Source organism: Arachis ipaensis, chromosome B8, assembly GCF_059453495.1.
Source record: "Arachis ipaensis isolate K30076 ecotype BB chromosome B8, ASM5945349v1, whole genome shotgun sequence".
Taxonomy (NCBI): domain Eukaryota; kingdom Viridiplantae; phylum Streptophyta; class Magnoliopsida; order Fabales; family Fabaceae; genus Arachis; species Arachis ipaensis.
This window is the reverse complement of record NC_142443.1, coordinates 4423775-4440397: the sequence shown is the minus strand read 5'-3', so window position 1 is coordinate 4440397 and position 16623 is coordinate 4423775. Positions and strand designations below refer to the sequence as shown.

Genomic DNA, 16623 nt, shown 5'->3' with positions numbered 1-16623 from the left:
AATACACTCAGTTAAGTCCAAATCCAACATGCTTTAAATATTTAAAACTAAAAATTATTGTACAATAAAAGCAAAAGATGAAGATTGAACTTTGATATTTTAAGCCATAGCAAAGTATTTGAGCCAACTGAACTAATTTTTTATTTTTTGAAGAAGTATTACTAATTTTTTTACCAAAAGTTTGGGGGTCATGGCCCCCCTTGTCTTAACTAAGCTCCGCCCCTGCTTCTGGAACTTTCCTTCTCCTTTTTATTTCTTTCCTCTTCTCATAAACTCACACAATAGAGTTTGATGAGAGCTTGATTACTTTACTAATTTGTGATTGTCTATAGTGAAAGCAAGAAGCTCCGATCAACGAGTTTAGAGAAGACGTTCTGAATCTTTCTACCCCAAGATTCATTGATCCTACAATGGCAGATCCATTTACACTCTCCACGGCAGATCAACCGGGTTTGATCCTCGTCACTCAGCAACAACTCACTGAGGAAAACTACCACTCTTGGCATCGCGCCATGAAGAAAGCCCTAAATGCCAAGAGAAAGCTTAGATTTATCAGCGGCACAATTCCAAGGCCAGATCCAGCTGCAGATCCTGATCAATTTGAAAATTGGTAATGTGTCAATGATGTAGTGAGCACTTGGATCCTTAATTCAGTTTCAAAGGAAATTGCAACCTCACTGGTTTATGCAAATTCTGCTGAGGAACTTTGGCATGATCTCAAAGAAAGATTCGAACATGGTAACGAACCTAGAATTTTCGAGCTAAAAAGGGAACTCATGAACCTAAACCAAGGTGCCATGACTGTGTCTCAGTATTTCACCAGGATCAAAATGCTGTGGAAAGAGTTCAGTTCCTATCGTCCAGTGCTATGTAATTGCGGTGATGCCTGCTCAATGCACGACTTTCTTCAATCTGAATACGTACATTTTCTCATGGATCTTGATGAATCTTTTGCACAAATTCGTGCTCAAATTCTGCTTATGGAATCTCTACCATCCATCAACAAGGTTCTCTCTCTTGTAGTTCAAGAAGAGAGGCACAGGTCAATTGGCGCTTCCTCCTCCTCAAATCAGGTAGCTTTCTTGGCAAAGAATAATCAACCTCAACAACTGCTCCTTGGACGAGGCAGGGGACAACAGAAGAAGAACAGGTCTATGTGCTCCTACTGTGGATTGCTTGGCCACACAGTGAAAAAATGCTACAAGATCCATGGCTTCCCTCCTGGGTATGGCAGAGGACATGGAACAAAGCCATCAATTCATCATGTTGCAGCCTCAGAGGCACAGTTCACACTAAACCTGGACCAGAACCAGATACAGCAATTGATTGCGTTACTCAGCAATCAGCAGATCCAAGATTTACCAGTAGCTGATTCCACTAATGTGGCCACACTTGCATGTATAGTCCTCAACTCATCAGTTTCAAGAAATCAAATGTCTCAAAATTGTTGGATCCTTGACAGTGGAGCGACAATTCACATAGCATGTGACTTGAACCTCTTTTCCAATTTTTATACCTCTAAACATTTTTCAGTAACCCTCCCAAATAATTCTGTTTTCACAGCAAATTATGTAGGTATCGTGATTGTCAGTCATAAAATCACATTGAATAATGTTCTATATGTACCTGAATTTTCTGTTAATCTACTATCAATTTCCTCTTTTCTAAGAAACACACAAATCACAATCACATTTGGCCACAACTTCTTTGACATTCAGGACCCCAGTTCACTGGGGAAGATTGGGAAGGGTGACTTAAGCAATGGACTTTACATCCTGAAACCTAAGCCAACTTCCAAGATCACTGCACCAGTTTAGGTTCCAATACCTGACATTGTTAAAGTCAATTTCTGTCAATCTGAGCTTTGGCATTTTAGATTAGGCCATGCATCTAATAAAATCTTACAAAGTTTATCCCCGTTCAATAAATTCTTTTCCAATTCTGTTTGTTCAATTTGTCCTTTAGCAAAATTCTAAAAGCTTCCTTTTGAGTCACATAACAACATGTATCCGAATGCATTTGATTTAGTTCATTGTGATGTTTGGGGACATTACCATGTGCCAACATATAATGGTTACAATTTTTTTTTAGTATTGTTGATGACTGCACAAGATTTTACTGGATTTATTTTTTGCATAACAAAAGTGAAGCTGCAGGTTACCTCATACAGTTTTATACATTAATTGAAACTCAATTCAATACCAAGATCAAATGCATCTGATCGGACAATGCAAAAGAATTGGCCATTACTGACTTCTTGCATGAAATGGGAGTCTTCCACCAGTTCTCTTGCCCATACAGGCCTCAGCAGAACGCATTGATTAAAAGGAAGCACCAGCACATCCTTAATGTAGCTAGAGCACTCTATTTCCAATCCAAGGCCCCTATCTGGTTGTGGGGAGAGTGTGTCGCCACAACAGTATTTCTGATTAATAGGACACCATCGAAACTGCTCAACTTCAAGTCACCATTCGAGATCTTGTTCAATAAACAACCGACATATGAGAGGTTAAGGGTCTTTGGCTGCCTGGCATATGCAGCTACTAATTTAAATGGAAGACCGAAATTTAATGCTCGAGCTGACCCATTAGTGTTCATTGGCTACCCAATAGGTTACAAGGGATACAAACTATACAATTTAAAATAAAAACAACTTTTCGTATCTAGAGACGTTGTTTTCCATGAATCCATTCTTCCATTCACCAACAAATTAAACCCTGACCTTAATTATGATCTATTCAATGACACATTGCTCCCAATACCTACTTCGGATCCAGACCCCACCCCTTATGTGCAACCACTCCTAGAAAATACAACTACTGAAACCTTACCACCTCCGTGCCAAAATAGTGCCATACCTGGTCCTGAGCCCCCCAACCTCTTAGAAGGTCCACCAGACCCCATCAAACCCCTCACTATCTTCGAGACTATGTCCAGCATCACACCAACACTCCATAACCAATTTCCAACTACCTTAGTCACCACATACTTAACCATGCTTATTAAGTCACCATTGCCAATGTGACCAAAAATACCTAAACCACATTTCTATCATCAGGCCGTAAGACATGAGCAGTGGAGACAAGCTATAACTGAAGAACTCACAGCTTTAGAGACGAACAACACTTGGCAACTAGTCCCTCTACCACCCGACAAACACACTATCGGCTGCAAATAGGTACACAAGGCAAAATTAAAAACTGATGGCTCTCTCGATAGGTATAATATGGCCCGTTTGGTTGCAAAAGGCTATACATAGTAGACAGGGATCGATTTCAAAGACACTTTTAGTTTGGTGGCGAATATTACCACAATCAGGGTTCTCTTAAGCATAGCAGCCGCGAAGAATTGGAATCTTCTGCAACTGGACATAAACAACGCTTTTCTTAATGGAGAATTATTCGAAGAGGTTTACATGGAAGTCCCACTTGGGCATCCACAGAGAAATCAGGGTTTAGTGTGCAAATTAATGAAATCACTCTATGGTTTGAGGCAAGCCTCACATCAATGGTTCACTAAATTCTGTACAACACTACTCTAGCATGGATTCACAGTGTAAAAGTGATTACTCCCTATTTTCATTTGGTGACGGTCTGTCAACCATTGTCCTCTTGGTCTATGTCGATGACATCATCATAGCTGGACCCGACAATGACAACATCAAAAGAGTTGAAGCGAAACTGAAGGCAGTCTTGAAGCTCAAAGTTCTCGGTGACTTAAAATTATTCCTTGGTTTGGAGTTGGCGAAATCCAGCAAGGGAATTTTTTTGTCCCAACGTAAATACACCCTTTCACTACTAGAGGACACCAATTTCTTGGGTTGCAAACCTGCTTCCTTTCCCATGGATACAAATTTGATGCTTCGCGCAGGTGAAGGGGAGACCTTGGCTGACTTGTCTGCTTATCGCAGACTCATTGGCAGATTACCTAACAATCTCCCGACCAGACGTAGCCTTTGCTGTCACCAAACTAGCATAGTTCATGTCTGACCCTCGTGTCCCTTATCTTAATGCAGTTCACCAAATTCTTCGGTACCTTAAGTCGGCTCCGACACAAGGCATTTTATTTTCAGCAACAAACAAATTCAATCTATCTGTTTACGCTGATGCTAATTGGGGAAGCTGCCTTGATACAAGACGTTCCACAACTGGTTACTGTGCCTTCCTTAGTGATTCTCTAGTATTCTGGAAGAGCAACAAACAAGCAGTAGTCTCCAGAAGTTCCACAGAAGCTGAATACAGGGCTATCGCGAATGCATCTTATGAAATTGTGTAGCTGCTTGGATTGCTAAAGTTTTTTCACATCGATCTCGATTCAGCCATACTTTTCTGTGACAATATTTCAACAATTCACATGGTCACTAACTCTGCTTTACATGAGCGGTTTAAGCATTTCGAAATGAATTACCATTTCATTCGTGAGAAGATAGCATCCGGTACAGTGAAACTCGTGCACATCTCCAACAAGCATCAAGTAACAGATATTTTAACAAAGACACTTCTTTTGCCTCAGTTCAGATTTTTGATAGCCAAACTGAACATACATGATATCTATGCTCCACCTTGATGGGAGATATCAGTATAAGCTAGGTTATTCACTATCGTTAGTTAGATTTATTATATTTAATTAGAATTCACTTACTGTTTTGTGCTTGTATATATACCACCAACAAAAATTTGATTCAATCCAATCAATTCATTTTCTTTTTCCAATTCTTGGACTCCTCTCATCTTCCAACAACTCCACCCGCCACTAATAAAATATAACCCTTTTTTTTTCCTTTCAAATCTTACATTTTAGTTTATATATCCTTAACTTTTATGAAAATTAACGTAAAAGATAATTCCTATGTGAATATATATATATAAAATAATTATTTAAGATGTATTCTTAACCTTAAATCCTTGCATGCACCAGGATGCATTGAAACACCTTTTGAATCACTCTAAGCATATAATTACGTAAAATACTTTAAACATATATAGGGATATGATGGATTACTGAAATTGACCCAATAAAAAGGTAGCAACGCATATATGGCATAATTAGTCACACTCCATAATAATCACATTCAGTCCTATCATCATCAGTAATAGAGATCAACTATATATTATATATTACGTGTGTATAAAAATATATATCAATTATTAATCAATTATTTATATAAAATATATATTAAAAATAAAAAATAATATACATAAATATACAAAATTATTTTGATCATCAATTTTTCATGAGCGTGCATATATATATATATTGGATTATGTAAAATCTATTTTTATTTTTTATTATTCTTAATATATATATTATTTGTGAGGAAGTGGGATTAGGCATCTTAAGAAGAATATACATACAAAAGCATATACATGTGTGTTAGGTTATCCAGCAGGTCCCATTCACCATGCTAGCTACTACTAAATTTTATATCAAAACTAAATGACAACGATAAATTTAAATGGTCCCAAATCTACACCATTGGATCTTAGGTTCTTAACAAGTTTTATCCTCAAATTTTTTCCTTATTTTTCTTAATTGTAAATATGATGATTATTTATGTTATTTTCTTTTCTTTTTTTTTTTTTAGAAAAAGAGATAATGCTAAATTTTATTGTATCACTATTTCTGCTTTTATGCCTGCTTGAATAATAAACTCAAATTTAATATAGACGGATTATGCTTTATTATTGTTCTCTTGGAATATTCCTTTCAACCTTTTATATCCATTTTATATATTTTTAGACACACACACATATGTATGTAATTTTTTAATCCATAATTTGTAAGTTAATTATCTTATAAATGTTTATTTGTTGTAGATATACATAAGAATCTACAACAAATGATTTTCTTATACATATATATTAGAGTGGCTTATGTAGTTATTATGGTTTTGGTGGTTATATATATAGTTATTGTAGTGTTAATGGTTAATTAAAATGGTGTGATGAAGACAAGAAGTTTGGTGTGATTTCATATATTATGGGTTGAAATTGATAAATCAAATTAGATCAAAATATAAAGAATCCTGCTAAGAAGCCAATGGATTATTTATATAATGTGTATAATGGGCTGTTGAATTACAAAATGAACATTCTCCATACTATCTAGAATAATCATCCGAGTACTATGAATAATAAACATCTTTCCAAAAGCTTAAATTGATTTTGGGATTCACCATCCAGAGCTCTAATACCATGTCATGATACCACTCATCCCAAAAAATTTTAACTGATAACAAAAAATAACACTAATTATTATATCTCTAATACTCCCTAATCCTCCATTGTACACATTGTACAAATATTCCATTGGCTCCTCGTACTTTCCCAAATATAAATGAGTTAAGGCAGCCATCAACGACAGAAGTGGCCATATCTTACAGCAAGTTTTGTCCTCTGTATATATTAAGTGTGTGACTAAACCTCTACATATAACATGGGCGACGCGTCTTATTGCCAACTTGATTAATATCTTCCAATTTTTATTTTATTTTATTTTTTATGTGGTTTATGATAAGACACAATCTATATTCTATACTATTAATTAACGAGTTTAATTTTATAAATATACACACATATAAAATATTTACACAATTTTCTAATTAAATCCTTATAAAATGAAGTGATTTTTGTAATATATAATTAGATTCATGTTCAAATATATCAAAATTAAAGTAAATTGTAATGAAAAGTATTTATTGTGTGAAAAATATTGAGAAGAATTAAAATAATAATTTGATTTTGCTGTATTAAAATATAAATAAATGTTTTACGTATAGTTACATGAATAAAAATAATTATTTTTTAAAAATATTATATAAATAATAATAAAAAGGTTGATATAATTGAATAAATAGCTATTTACTATAATAATAGTTAAATATGAAGTATAGCAGAGAAGCAGGGGTATAATGGAAAGAAAGAAAGAGACATAGGGATAAAAAGGTGGACAATGAGGGTAGTAATGAGTAGACTAGGATAGAATTTTGATCTAACTTTAATTTTATCTGTGGATTGAGAATGTGCTAATTCTAACTCTATTCATTTGCGATACTCAATTTTATCTGAGTTAACAAAAAAATATAATATTATTATATAACCTAATAAACATACAAATTAAAAATTTAATATAAATAATATAATTATCAAATGTTTAATTTTACATAAATTTTTTTACTTAAATTAATAACATAAATACAAATAAAATTATTGAAAGTCTATGAACATTCCATTTACAGTAACAACACTATCACTAGTCTATAAACGCAAATACGACACTCAATGCGAACACGGACACGGAGTACTAACAAGGAGAGTAGTCGGAGAGGAGCACAAATTTTTGGTTGAGAAGCATAGAGAAATGGAGTCCGGAGAGGAAAAATTAGGGCTGGCCACTAAGTGATGTGAGTGAAGAAGTTAGAGTTGTGTTATAAGTGGGTATTTATATATTACTAAATATAATTGAGTTTTATATAAATAATAATATTAAATTATCAAATAATAATTTTAGTTTAGTAGTTAAATATTTTTTTATTTATACATATATAAAGTGTGAATTGATTAGGCAAAATTAAATTCAATCCACATTCAACCCTACTGCAACGAATCGAATTGATAATCCTACTCAATCATATTAAATACCCACAAATAGGATATATGTTGCCACCACCAGCAATAACATTTGGTTGAGGTGGTTTATAAAGGCTCACAAGTAGTCGCAATGACCACAATTATAAACAAGACAGAATCCTAACTAGTATTTTTATCCATAATAATATTACGAGAATCTAAATATTTTAAAACTACATTGGCCATGACACTATAGATTATAATACAAAAAATTTATAATATTAAACTACTTTTATAAAAAGGTTGTAAATGACAAAGTTTTCGTCGACTAAAAAGACCAAGATTTCTGTAAATAAAAAATTAAATAATAAATTTTTTAGTTACTATTTTCATATGAAAGAGTTTAATTTTTTACTAACAATTAATTTCAATTTTCGTTATTTAAAATTTGAAAGAATTTAACTTGTATACTTTTATATTTGATTAGGTGTTAAGTCTGTTGCACAAATAGAAATAATTAATTTTTATGTCTATTTAAAAATAATATTTTTCCCTCTATATATAAAAATATAATTAGGTATTAGCATAAAAAAATTGATATTAATAGTTATAAAATTAACTCAAATTTATTTTTTTAAAATAAATAATTTTGATTCTAATTTTTAATCACAACATTAGTATTTTTTCTAAATTATATGTAATAAATATTTAAGAACAACCGAGTAAAAAAACAGAATAAAAAGATACGTAGTAACAATTTAAAATTAAATAAAAAAATATATAATAATATTTTTTATTTAAATTATATTATATTGTTAATTTTATTTTTTGTAAAATAGAAAGATAGAGAAAAATATAACATGAGAGAAAAGAGAGAGAAAGATAAAGAAGAAAAATGAGAGAAGGAGTTTGTTAATTTTAAAAACTAAGAAAAAATTTTATTTTAATTATAATGAAAAAAATCTGGTAACATATTTTGATTTGTCAAATTACTAGTATAAAATATAAATTATAAATTATATATAGAGTGAAAAGAATAGAAAGAAATAGAAAAAAAAAGAGAGAGGTAGATAAAAGAATGTAAGAAGGATGTTTATTAATTTTAGAGAAAAATATTTTTCCTAAATTTTAATAAAAAAGTGTCATGCGATATATTTTAGTTATTAAATTAGTTAGTAATATATAAATATAATATATAATATAGTTATATTTTAATTTTAATATTTTAATTTTAATTTAATTTTAATGTAATTAAAAAATATTATATTATATATTTTAATTGTTAAATTTATAATTAATTATTGATAATGATATATAAAAAAAATAAAATGAGTGAAAAAATGAAAAAATAAAAAAAAAGAGAATTATTTAGTTTAAAAAAAAATAATTTTAATTATAATAAAAATAATAATATGTGTCATATTTTAATTATAAAATTAGTAATATATAATATATCTTGAATTACGTTTTAGTCCTCATAAATGATGTAAGTTAAAGTAGAGAGATAAAAGAAAAAAAGTGTGAAATAAAAATAGTATTAGTAAGTAGTAACGTGAGAGGCAATCTTTGTCTTTTGAGAGAGGAAGAAAGTTGAAAGGAATTGAGTTGGTCTCAAGTCACAGGCTCACAGCACAGCAGAGCCAAGAGAGAGAAAAACACACGCCACCCACATATAATGGAAATTCCGCAATTCCGATGCAACAACACACACTGCATACTTTTCTGTTACTTCTAACTTCCCACCACCACTACTTCACGATCTCCATTTTCCTTTTCACTTTTTTAATTTATTTTTAATTTGAAATAAATTGACAGCTGTATCTAAAATGATTAGAGAATAGTGCGAGTCAGACACAGTCAGAGACGAGGGATCGGAGTTGGTTGCTGCCTCAGCTTCTCAGCTATGGCAAGTACCAGTAGTGCCACTACCACTGACGGAGATGCCGCCGCCGCCGGAGGAAGAATGGAAGGATGGTTGTATCTCATACGCTCCAACCGTATTGGACTCCAATTCTCACGGAAGCGATACTTCGTTCTCGACGGTAACAACCTCCGCAGCTTCAAATCCTCCGCCAACCAGGTTCGTTCCATAGGACCACTACTTTCTTAAGAGTTAATATCAATTTTTCAGTTCCTTCCATTCGTATTAAGTTACTCTCGATTTTGTTATGCTATTGAACTGAATGATTTCATGAATCTATTTTATTCATTTATTTGTTAGTTCCTGAATGCTGACGTAAGCCTTTTTCTGTATATGAACATTTATATAGTTTTTGTATTGGCAGGATCCCGTTAGAAGTGCTATTGTAGATTCCTGCATTCGTGTGATGGATAACGGGAGGGAGAGCATTAACAGAAAAGTATGTGTACTCCTTTAATTTGTTTTTAGGCCTTCAATTTTAATGTGTTCAAAACCACCGGAATGCTGATTTTGTTTGTTTGCACGTGTTGTTGCAGGTGTTCTTCATGTTCACACTGTATAATTCTTCAAATCACAATGATCGATTAAAGGTGAGGTCGTTATTTTGGTTTTCAGATACAACTTCTTGTTTGATGTTTCGCTTTTGTTTCAATTACGAAACGTGAATTTGTAGTTAGGAGCAAGCCGTCCTGAAGAAGCAGCCAGGTGGATTCAGTCTATTCATGAAGCATCTTTGAAGGTACAAACATCTGAAATTTTTTTAGCATACAAAGGAACTGTTTTACCCATGGAAGAAGCTCTTGCTACGAACTTGTGTAGGGTGCCCCTGATACTGGAGATGAGGCTATAGGTTGTTCTAAGAGGAGATGGCAATCCTTTAGGTAAAGCAACATAAATTTTCATATGATGCTTAAATAATTTGTGCTGAATAAAATAAAATAGAATTATGAGTTATCTTAATTACAATTTTGTGCTACATCATACTGATTTCTTTTAATGGGACCTGGCTTACAGACTAAGTGGATCTTCTAGTAGATGTCACCCAAATTCTGTAGACTGGACAGCTTCTTCTTTTGACGTTATTGCCCCTTCACCCTGGACAATCTTTGGTTGCCAGAATGGTAGTACTTCAGTGTCTGTTGTTTGAGTTAGGAATTCTTTTTTAATTTTTTTTGGATATTTTACTGAAGCACAAGAGCTAGCAAAATATAATACATATGTTTTTATGGGTGCAATGTAGGTTTACGACTATTCAAGGAAGCAAAGGACAGAGATTCGGTTGCAAAGGTTTGCAGATTGTTTCCCGTGTAACTTTTGGTATAAAATTATGTTAGACTTTTGAGTTCTTGAATATGTTCCTATCTCTAGAAATGGGATGATCACCCAGCAATAATGGCAGTTGGAGTAGTTGATGGAACTTCAGAAGCCGTTTTCCAGACTCTTATGTCTCTTGGTCCTTCAAGATCAGAGTAAGTGCATTAATGCACATCCACCAGTTGCATTGTTGTATTAACCCAAAGATATCTCCTTATTTGATGCTTGGATATCTGTTAGGAAGCAGCTTTGAATTGTTATTCTGACATCTTAGCTTAGGGATGTTGCATATGTCTCAATTGTTTTGTATAGCATTACACTGTGCAACATAACATAGTATTGTTAATTTGATACATAAAATTAATACATCACAAAAAATTAATACATCAATGTTATTATTTGGATTGGATAAAAGATGAACTGTTATAGTAAAAAATAAGATAACATAGCATAAATTTAAACTTCCAAACGGTCTTTCCCATGTTATTCTCCCAAGAGTTGGGAAGTGAAATGTGTGAAATTGCTCCAGCTTCTATCTTTTAAGTTTGTCACTCTCCAAAGGGACTTTCCCATGTTGCTCTTCCTAAACCACGTGAAGTGTGATATTTGTGTAAGTGTTTGAGATTCTATCTGTAAGTCTCACTCACCAAAACCCATATCAAGTTCACATCGTGCAATTTACCTGGACACCGAGCATATGATTATTTAGTTTTATGGTCAATAATCGCGGTGTTGGGGAAAGGTGGAAGGGAGTGCCTTGTTTGGAAAAAGTAGTTTGTGGGAATGTGAGTTGTATATATTAACTTTAGGAATTCAATATGCAAACTAAATATTATGTCGTAGAGATATAATAGCTTAGTGTACTGTGTGCGGAAATTTTGGCACAATTCTACTAACCATGTTTGTTGCTATTATCAATAAACATTAACTTGCAGATGGGATTTCTGTTTCTACAAGGGGAGTGTAGTCGAACACCTAGATGGTCACACTGACATTATTCACAAACAGCTATATAGTGATTGGTTGCCTTGGTAAGACCCAATAAGCTTTCAGTGCTGATCATGTATCACTACTTGTTTTTAGGTAATATCATCCTACATGCTCTTTCTATAGTAATATTTTTGTTGTTGGCTGTCACTTTTTTTTAGGGGAATGAAACGGAGAGATCTCTTGTTGCGACGCTATTGGAGGAGAGAAGATGATGGAACCTATGGTAATAGTGATTTGTTGAAAATATATATGCTCATGAAAAGCTCACATGGTTTTACATTCTTAATAAAAGTAACTTCTTTGACTCTCCTTGTTGCAGTTATTCTTTACCACTCTGTGTTTCACAAAAAGTGTCCTCCTCAAAATGGCTACGTTCGTGCCTGCCTTAAAAGTAATGTATGCTGAAAACTGTTGATATAGCCTATTCTTCAAATCTATTCTATTAGCCTGTTTGGTACTCTATAGCAAATCGGATATTATATAACTTAATATTGGAAATCTAGAATCATATAATTGTTTTCTTTTTCTGTTATCTTAATTCTGGAAGTTGTTGGTATGGTATCTATAGGAAAAGTTATGTATACAAGTAGCTGAATGTGACAACTTACATTCACTTGTAGGTGGAGGTTATGTTGTATCACCAGTGAACAAAGGAAAGCAATCGGTTGTAAAGCATATGCTTGCTATTGATTGGAAGTCATGGAGATCTTATATTAAACCTTCTTCAGCACGTTCCATTACGATTAAAATGCTTGGCAGAGTTGCTGGTAGTCTTATTTTGCAAATAAGTTTATACTAGTGGACATAACTTAGTATTATATCCTTACCTAGGTGTCTACATTTATTTTATGTCACCAGATAATAGATATTAGCGTAGTTAATTGGAACATTAGTATTAAAGTTCATATTAACTTATTATTTGCAGCATTACGGGAGTTATTGAAAGCTAAGCTAGGAAATTGTCCTCCTTCTGATTATTCATCTGGAGAATTGATAAGAAAAAGTGGGCTTCGTCTAAATGGAGGAGAAATAAGCTCTGATACCGAAATTCAGGCTGGAGATGAGGACGCTAATGATAACTTTGATGAAGAAGTAGATCAAACACAAGAAGAGCGTGCAAGCCTTGTTAGTATGAATGATGCAGATGACAAGTTTTACGATGTTCTAGAACCATCGGACTGTGATGAGCCAGAAAATGAATGGATGGCCGAATGTAGTCACCAAAAGACTCAGGTAAAAGCTGTTTGAAATAGTTTGTTTAATAATTGACACTTACGACATTCCAAGGGAAGCTTTCAAGGGCCGGGGGTGTATGCTACTATTTAAGTATGTTTTAATATGCATTTTCCATATAGTCCAGCAATTTAGCGTTTATCTTGTCAAAACCCATTGGGTTCACCACCACCCATGACATTCCAAGAGATGCGCATACAGGCAGGGCTGTGTTTGAGAAATTTTAACTTTGTATGTCATAAACACTTTTTATGATGCTGGGTTGCTCATCTCATTTGCGGCTTTTCTCCTTTTAACATATTCTACTGGAAAAACCAGAAGTTATCAACTGCAGCTAGTTTCGTGAGAAGATTGCATGACCTTGCAGGTACTTAGTTTTGTCTTTGGTGTTATATCGCATTATCCAGGTTTAATTATTCTTTGATTAACAATGACTACAAACAAATCCACTACAGTTCAGAAGAGGGGTTATGTAGACTTGCATGAGATGGCCAGGGAAGAGAGTATCTCATGTGCCTATGGATCCACTCTTCCAAAAGATCCTACTTGTACTTTACCTTGCAGTTTGACAGAAACAGATCCTTCTACATTCCTGATTCGTGGAGAAAATTATCTAGTTGACGGCAAGAAGGTATAAGCAACAACTCCTTATCACTTACATGATGTTATCAACAAAACATAAAGTGGGAAAAGCTGTTTTGGCAGTTCCTTGCTTTCACCTTTTTCTATTTTCCATTACTTCAACAATCTATTATGGGCTGATCAAGCATTAGATATTGTCTTTCCCTCCTACAGTATGTGTTGAAATACACTAACTCCTAATCTACCGAATAAATAGCAGTTAGATTTAGGTGTTAGGTTTTTTGCTAGTGATGTAATTACTAATCAAGCCAAACATCTGCAGTCCTTTCAAAATTTCCGAAGTGGTATGACATGCTTAGTTTTCATGTTTATTCTTTGGTTGGCTTTTTTTTTATCACTAGGTTAAAGCAAAGGGAACCTTGATGCAATTGGTTGCTGCAGATTGGCTGAGATCTGATAGAAGGGAAGATGATCTTGCCGGCCGTCCTGGGAGCATTGTGCAGGTTGCTTGATTTCCATTCTTGTGGTCTTCATTTCTTGAATGTTCATTATGATTTGTCATTGTCATTGATTATCAACTAAACATGAAGTATATACTTGCAGAAATATGCAGCACAGGGTGGGCCTGAGTTCTTCTTCATTATAAACATTCAGGTTAGTTAGTAGGTTGTGCTTATGTTTACTAACATAAATATTTTCATAACGCTTATTTAGGTGTTTCTATGATCCAGGTTCCAGGTTCTACTACATATAGCCTTGCACTATACTATATGATGAATACCCCTGTGGAAGATGCTCCCTTGCTAGAGAGTTTTATAAAGGGTGATGATGCCTTCAGAAATTCGAGATTTAAACTTATACCATATATATCTAAGGTTAGTATAGTAATTGCTGGGCACAATTAACTCTAGTTGTACAACCCAAAATACACAAAATAAGTAAATGGTATAAGAATCTCTCTTTTAAATCCAAAATTAAGATTATCTCAAATAATGCATTGGGTTAGAATCCTCTCACATTGCAGCTTGCATTTGACCCTAGGCATTTCTTGACCCCGTGCAGATTTTGTAGAAACATTTTTTAAAATGTGAACGTGCCTTTTCCTAATTTTCTTTTTCAACCAATCACTTGTCTCTGAGTAATGTTCCTTTTTAATCTGTGATCAGCGATAGCTATGTCGATAAGGTCCTCTTCAAGGAGGCAAAAACTCTATTATTTTTCCATTTGTTTAATCCATGGATAGTAAGAGACTAAGAGTTACACAAGTTTTGTTTCAGGGTTCATGGATTGTAAAGCAGAGTGTAGGGAAGAAGGCATGCCTAGTTGGTCAAGCATTGGAAATCCACTATTTTCAGGGGAAGAACTATTTGGAGGTAAATTTTGCATAACTAATGGAGAGTACATGGTTTGTGACTAATTTAGAAAGTTAAAACAATTAGCATATGATCTTTGGTTGCTATATCTTAGGTTAAATCATACTACACGACATCCATCGATTTAAACTCCCTCACATTTTATAAATTCAAGAGTAAGAGTATTAGGAGTAATATTACTTAAATATCAGGAAAAGGTTTGTGTATACTCTTACAAATTAAGGAGTATCATATGTAATATCACTTAATATCAGGGGATATTTGTGTAATTTACTGAAAAAAATGGTAGGAATTCAAGAAATAATAGAGGCTATGTGGATGTGTGCATCATGCATAGAAGTGATCAAACTTTTAACTAGTGCTCATCTTGAAATCATGATATCCATTGCAGCTTGGGATTGATATTGGATCATCAACTGTCGCAAGAGGTGTGGTGAGTCTTGTCCTTGGGTACCTCAGTCATCTGGTTATTGAGATGGCCTTTTTAGTACAGGTAGAATGATCTTGTTCTTTTTCTTTCTTTAAATTAAGTTTTGTGAAAAAAAATTGAAATACCATATCATTAAAAAACTCCTAAATTCTCGTATTTGAATCATCTTCAGAACAATGCCGTTGGGTGGTTATCAGATCAGTTTCTTATATGCCTTTGTGCTAATAGGTGTGACATGCATCCTGTTTCAGGGAAATACTCGGGAAGAGCTCCCTGAATTTCTTCTTGGTACCGTCCGGCTTAACCATCTGGATGCTTCAAAATCAGTTCCACTGAAACCATGATTTCCGATGAGACTCGTACATTGTGGAGGAGGAAACTTCCAAGTTGCAAATGTAGATAATTGAAATTCTAGATTCTTTGCCTCCATAAATTTACTTCAACAAGTCATTATTTTTTATTCAATCAATTTAATTCTCTGAACCAGTTCTGGAACTGTGAGCATTGTTAGGAGGAGGATGAATATGTAGTAGGATTAATCTTTTTGAAATAATAAAGTAGCATTGGTTCGGTAGAAATGAATGTACATGTAAAATTTAAAATAAGTCATTATTCTACTGTTGCCCTTGCAAAGAGAGACTGAAAGAAAAGAGCAGAAGCAATTCAGTTCATGATTGCCAAAATACTTAAACATTCATAATGGTGTTTTTAACATTAATAATTCATTCCATTCTATTTCAAAAAATAGACTATGCTACAACTAGTAGTGAACGAGAATGCTTCTTGTGCAAGAAAACGACTTCGCCAATAGTTGTTAACAGATAGCAGTTGGGTGTGTATACCTCACTTGATAAAGATATCAGACAAGATAAAGTACATGCTTTTTTCTATTTCATCTCCGTGTGCCCGAGGTCACATATTTTCACCGCTATTCTATGTCGGTGCCACGAAGCATTTGAGAAAAATGAGAAAATAATATAAATAAAAAACTTTAGGCCAGTATTAATTGATTACTTCCATCGTCACTTGATCATGCTCTAATTATTAAGATCTAACTAGTTATGACAGTACTCCTCGTTACTATTGTATTTTTGTACTTTTGAACTTATATTAGCCGCGGTTTTTATTGGACAGTAGTGACACTAGGTTAAGTACAAATCTAATAAAATAAGCACGTGCTATAGTTCCTTAATAGCTAGTTTATACTTTCAT

General features: G+C 33.6%; 1 protein-coding gene across 4 annotated transcripts; it reads left to right on the top strand.

Moving 5' to 3' along the window:
* The first annotated feature begins 9088 nt into the window (after nucleotides 1–9088).
* LOC107612527 (protein ENHANCED DISEASE RESISTANCE 2) lies at nucleotides 9089–15989 on the top strand. 4 transcript variants are annotated; one of them, XM_088496318.1, is made up of 21 exons: nucleotides 9089–9648; nucleotides 9854–9928; nucleotides 10026–10079; nucleotides 10163–10228; nucleotides 10309–10370; nucleotides 10504–10610; nucleotides 10730–10776; nucleotides 10858–10958; nucleotides 11739–11834; nucleotides 11952–12016; nucleotides 12113–12184; nucleotides 12414–12560; nucleotides 12719–13026; nucleotides 13348–13393; nucleotides 13482–13657; nucleotides 14010–14111; nucleotides 14212–14262; nucleotides 14340–14483; nucleotides 14886–14981; nucleotides 15373–15474; nucleotides 15663–15989. In XM_088496318.1, exons 1-21 carry the CDS (start codon nucleotides 9472–9474, stop codon nucleotides 15753–15755), a joined length of 2187 nt encoding a protein of 728 aa, XP_088352444.1. In that variant the 5' UTR covers nucleotides 9089–9471; the 3' UTR covers nucleotides 15756–15989. The 4 variants fall into 4 exon arrangements, with proteins under 4 accessions (XP_088352444.1, XP_088352443.1, XP_088352441.1 ...); XM_088496317.1 differs by having other exon boundaries at nucleotides 13345–13393; XM_088496315.1 differs by having other exon boundaries at nucleotides 9268–9648; nucleotides 9839–9928; nucleotides 13345–13393.
* Nucleotides 15990–16623: the final 634 nt, after the last annotated feature.

Coding starts and splice junctions, on each gene's coding strand:
- LOC107612527 (XM_088496315.1), top strand. CDS start 9,472: ATGGCAAGTACCAGTAGTGCCACTACCACTGACGGAGATGCCGCCGCC. Junction 10,611..10,729: donor AATCTTTGGTTGCCAGAATG/GTAGTACTTCAG, acceptor GGTGCAATGTAG/GTTTACGACTATTCAAGGAA. Junction 12,561..12,718: donor AATGCTTGGCAGAGTTGCTG/GTAGTCTTATTT, acceptor TATTATTTGCAG/CATTACGGGAGTTATTGAAA.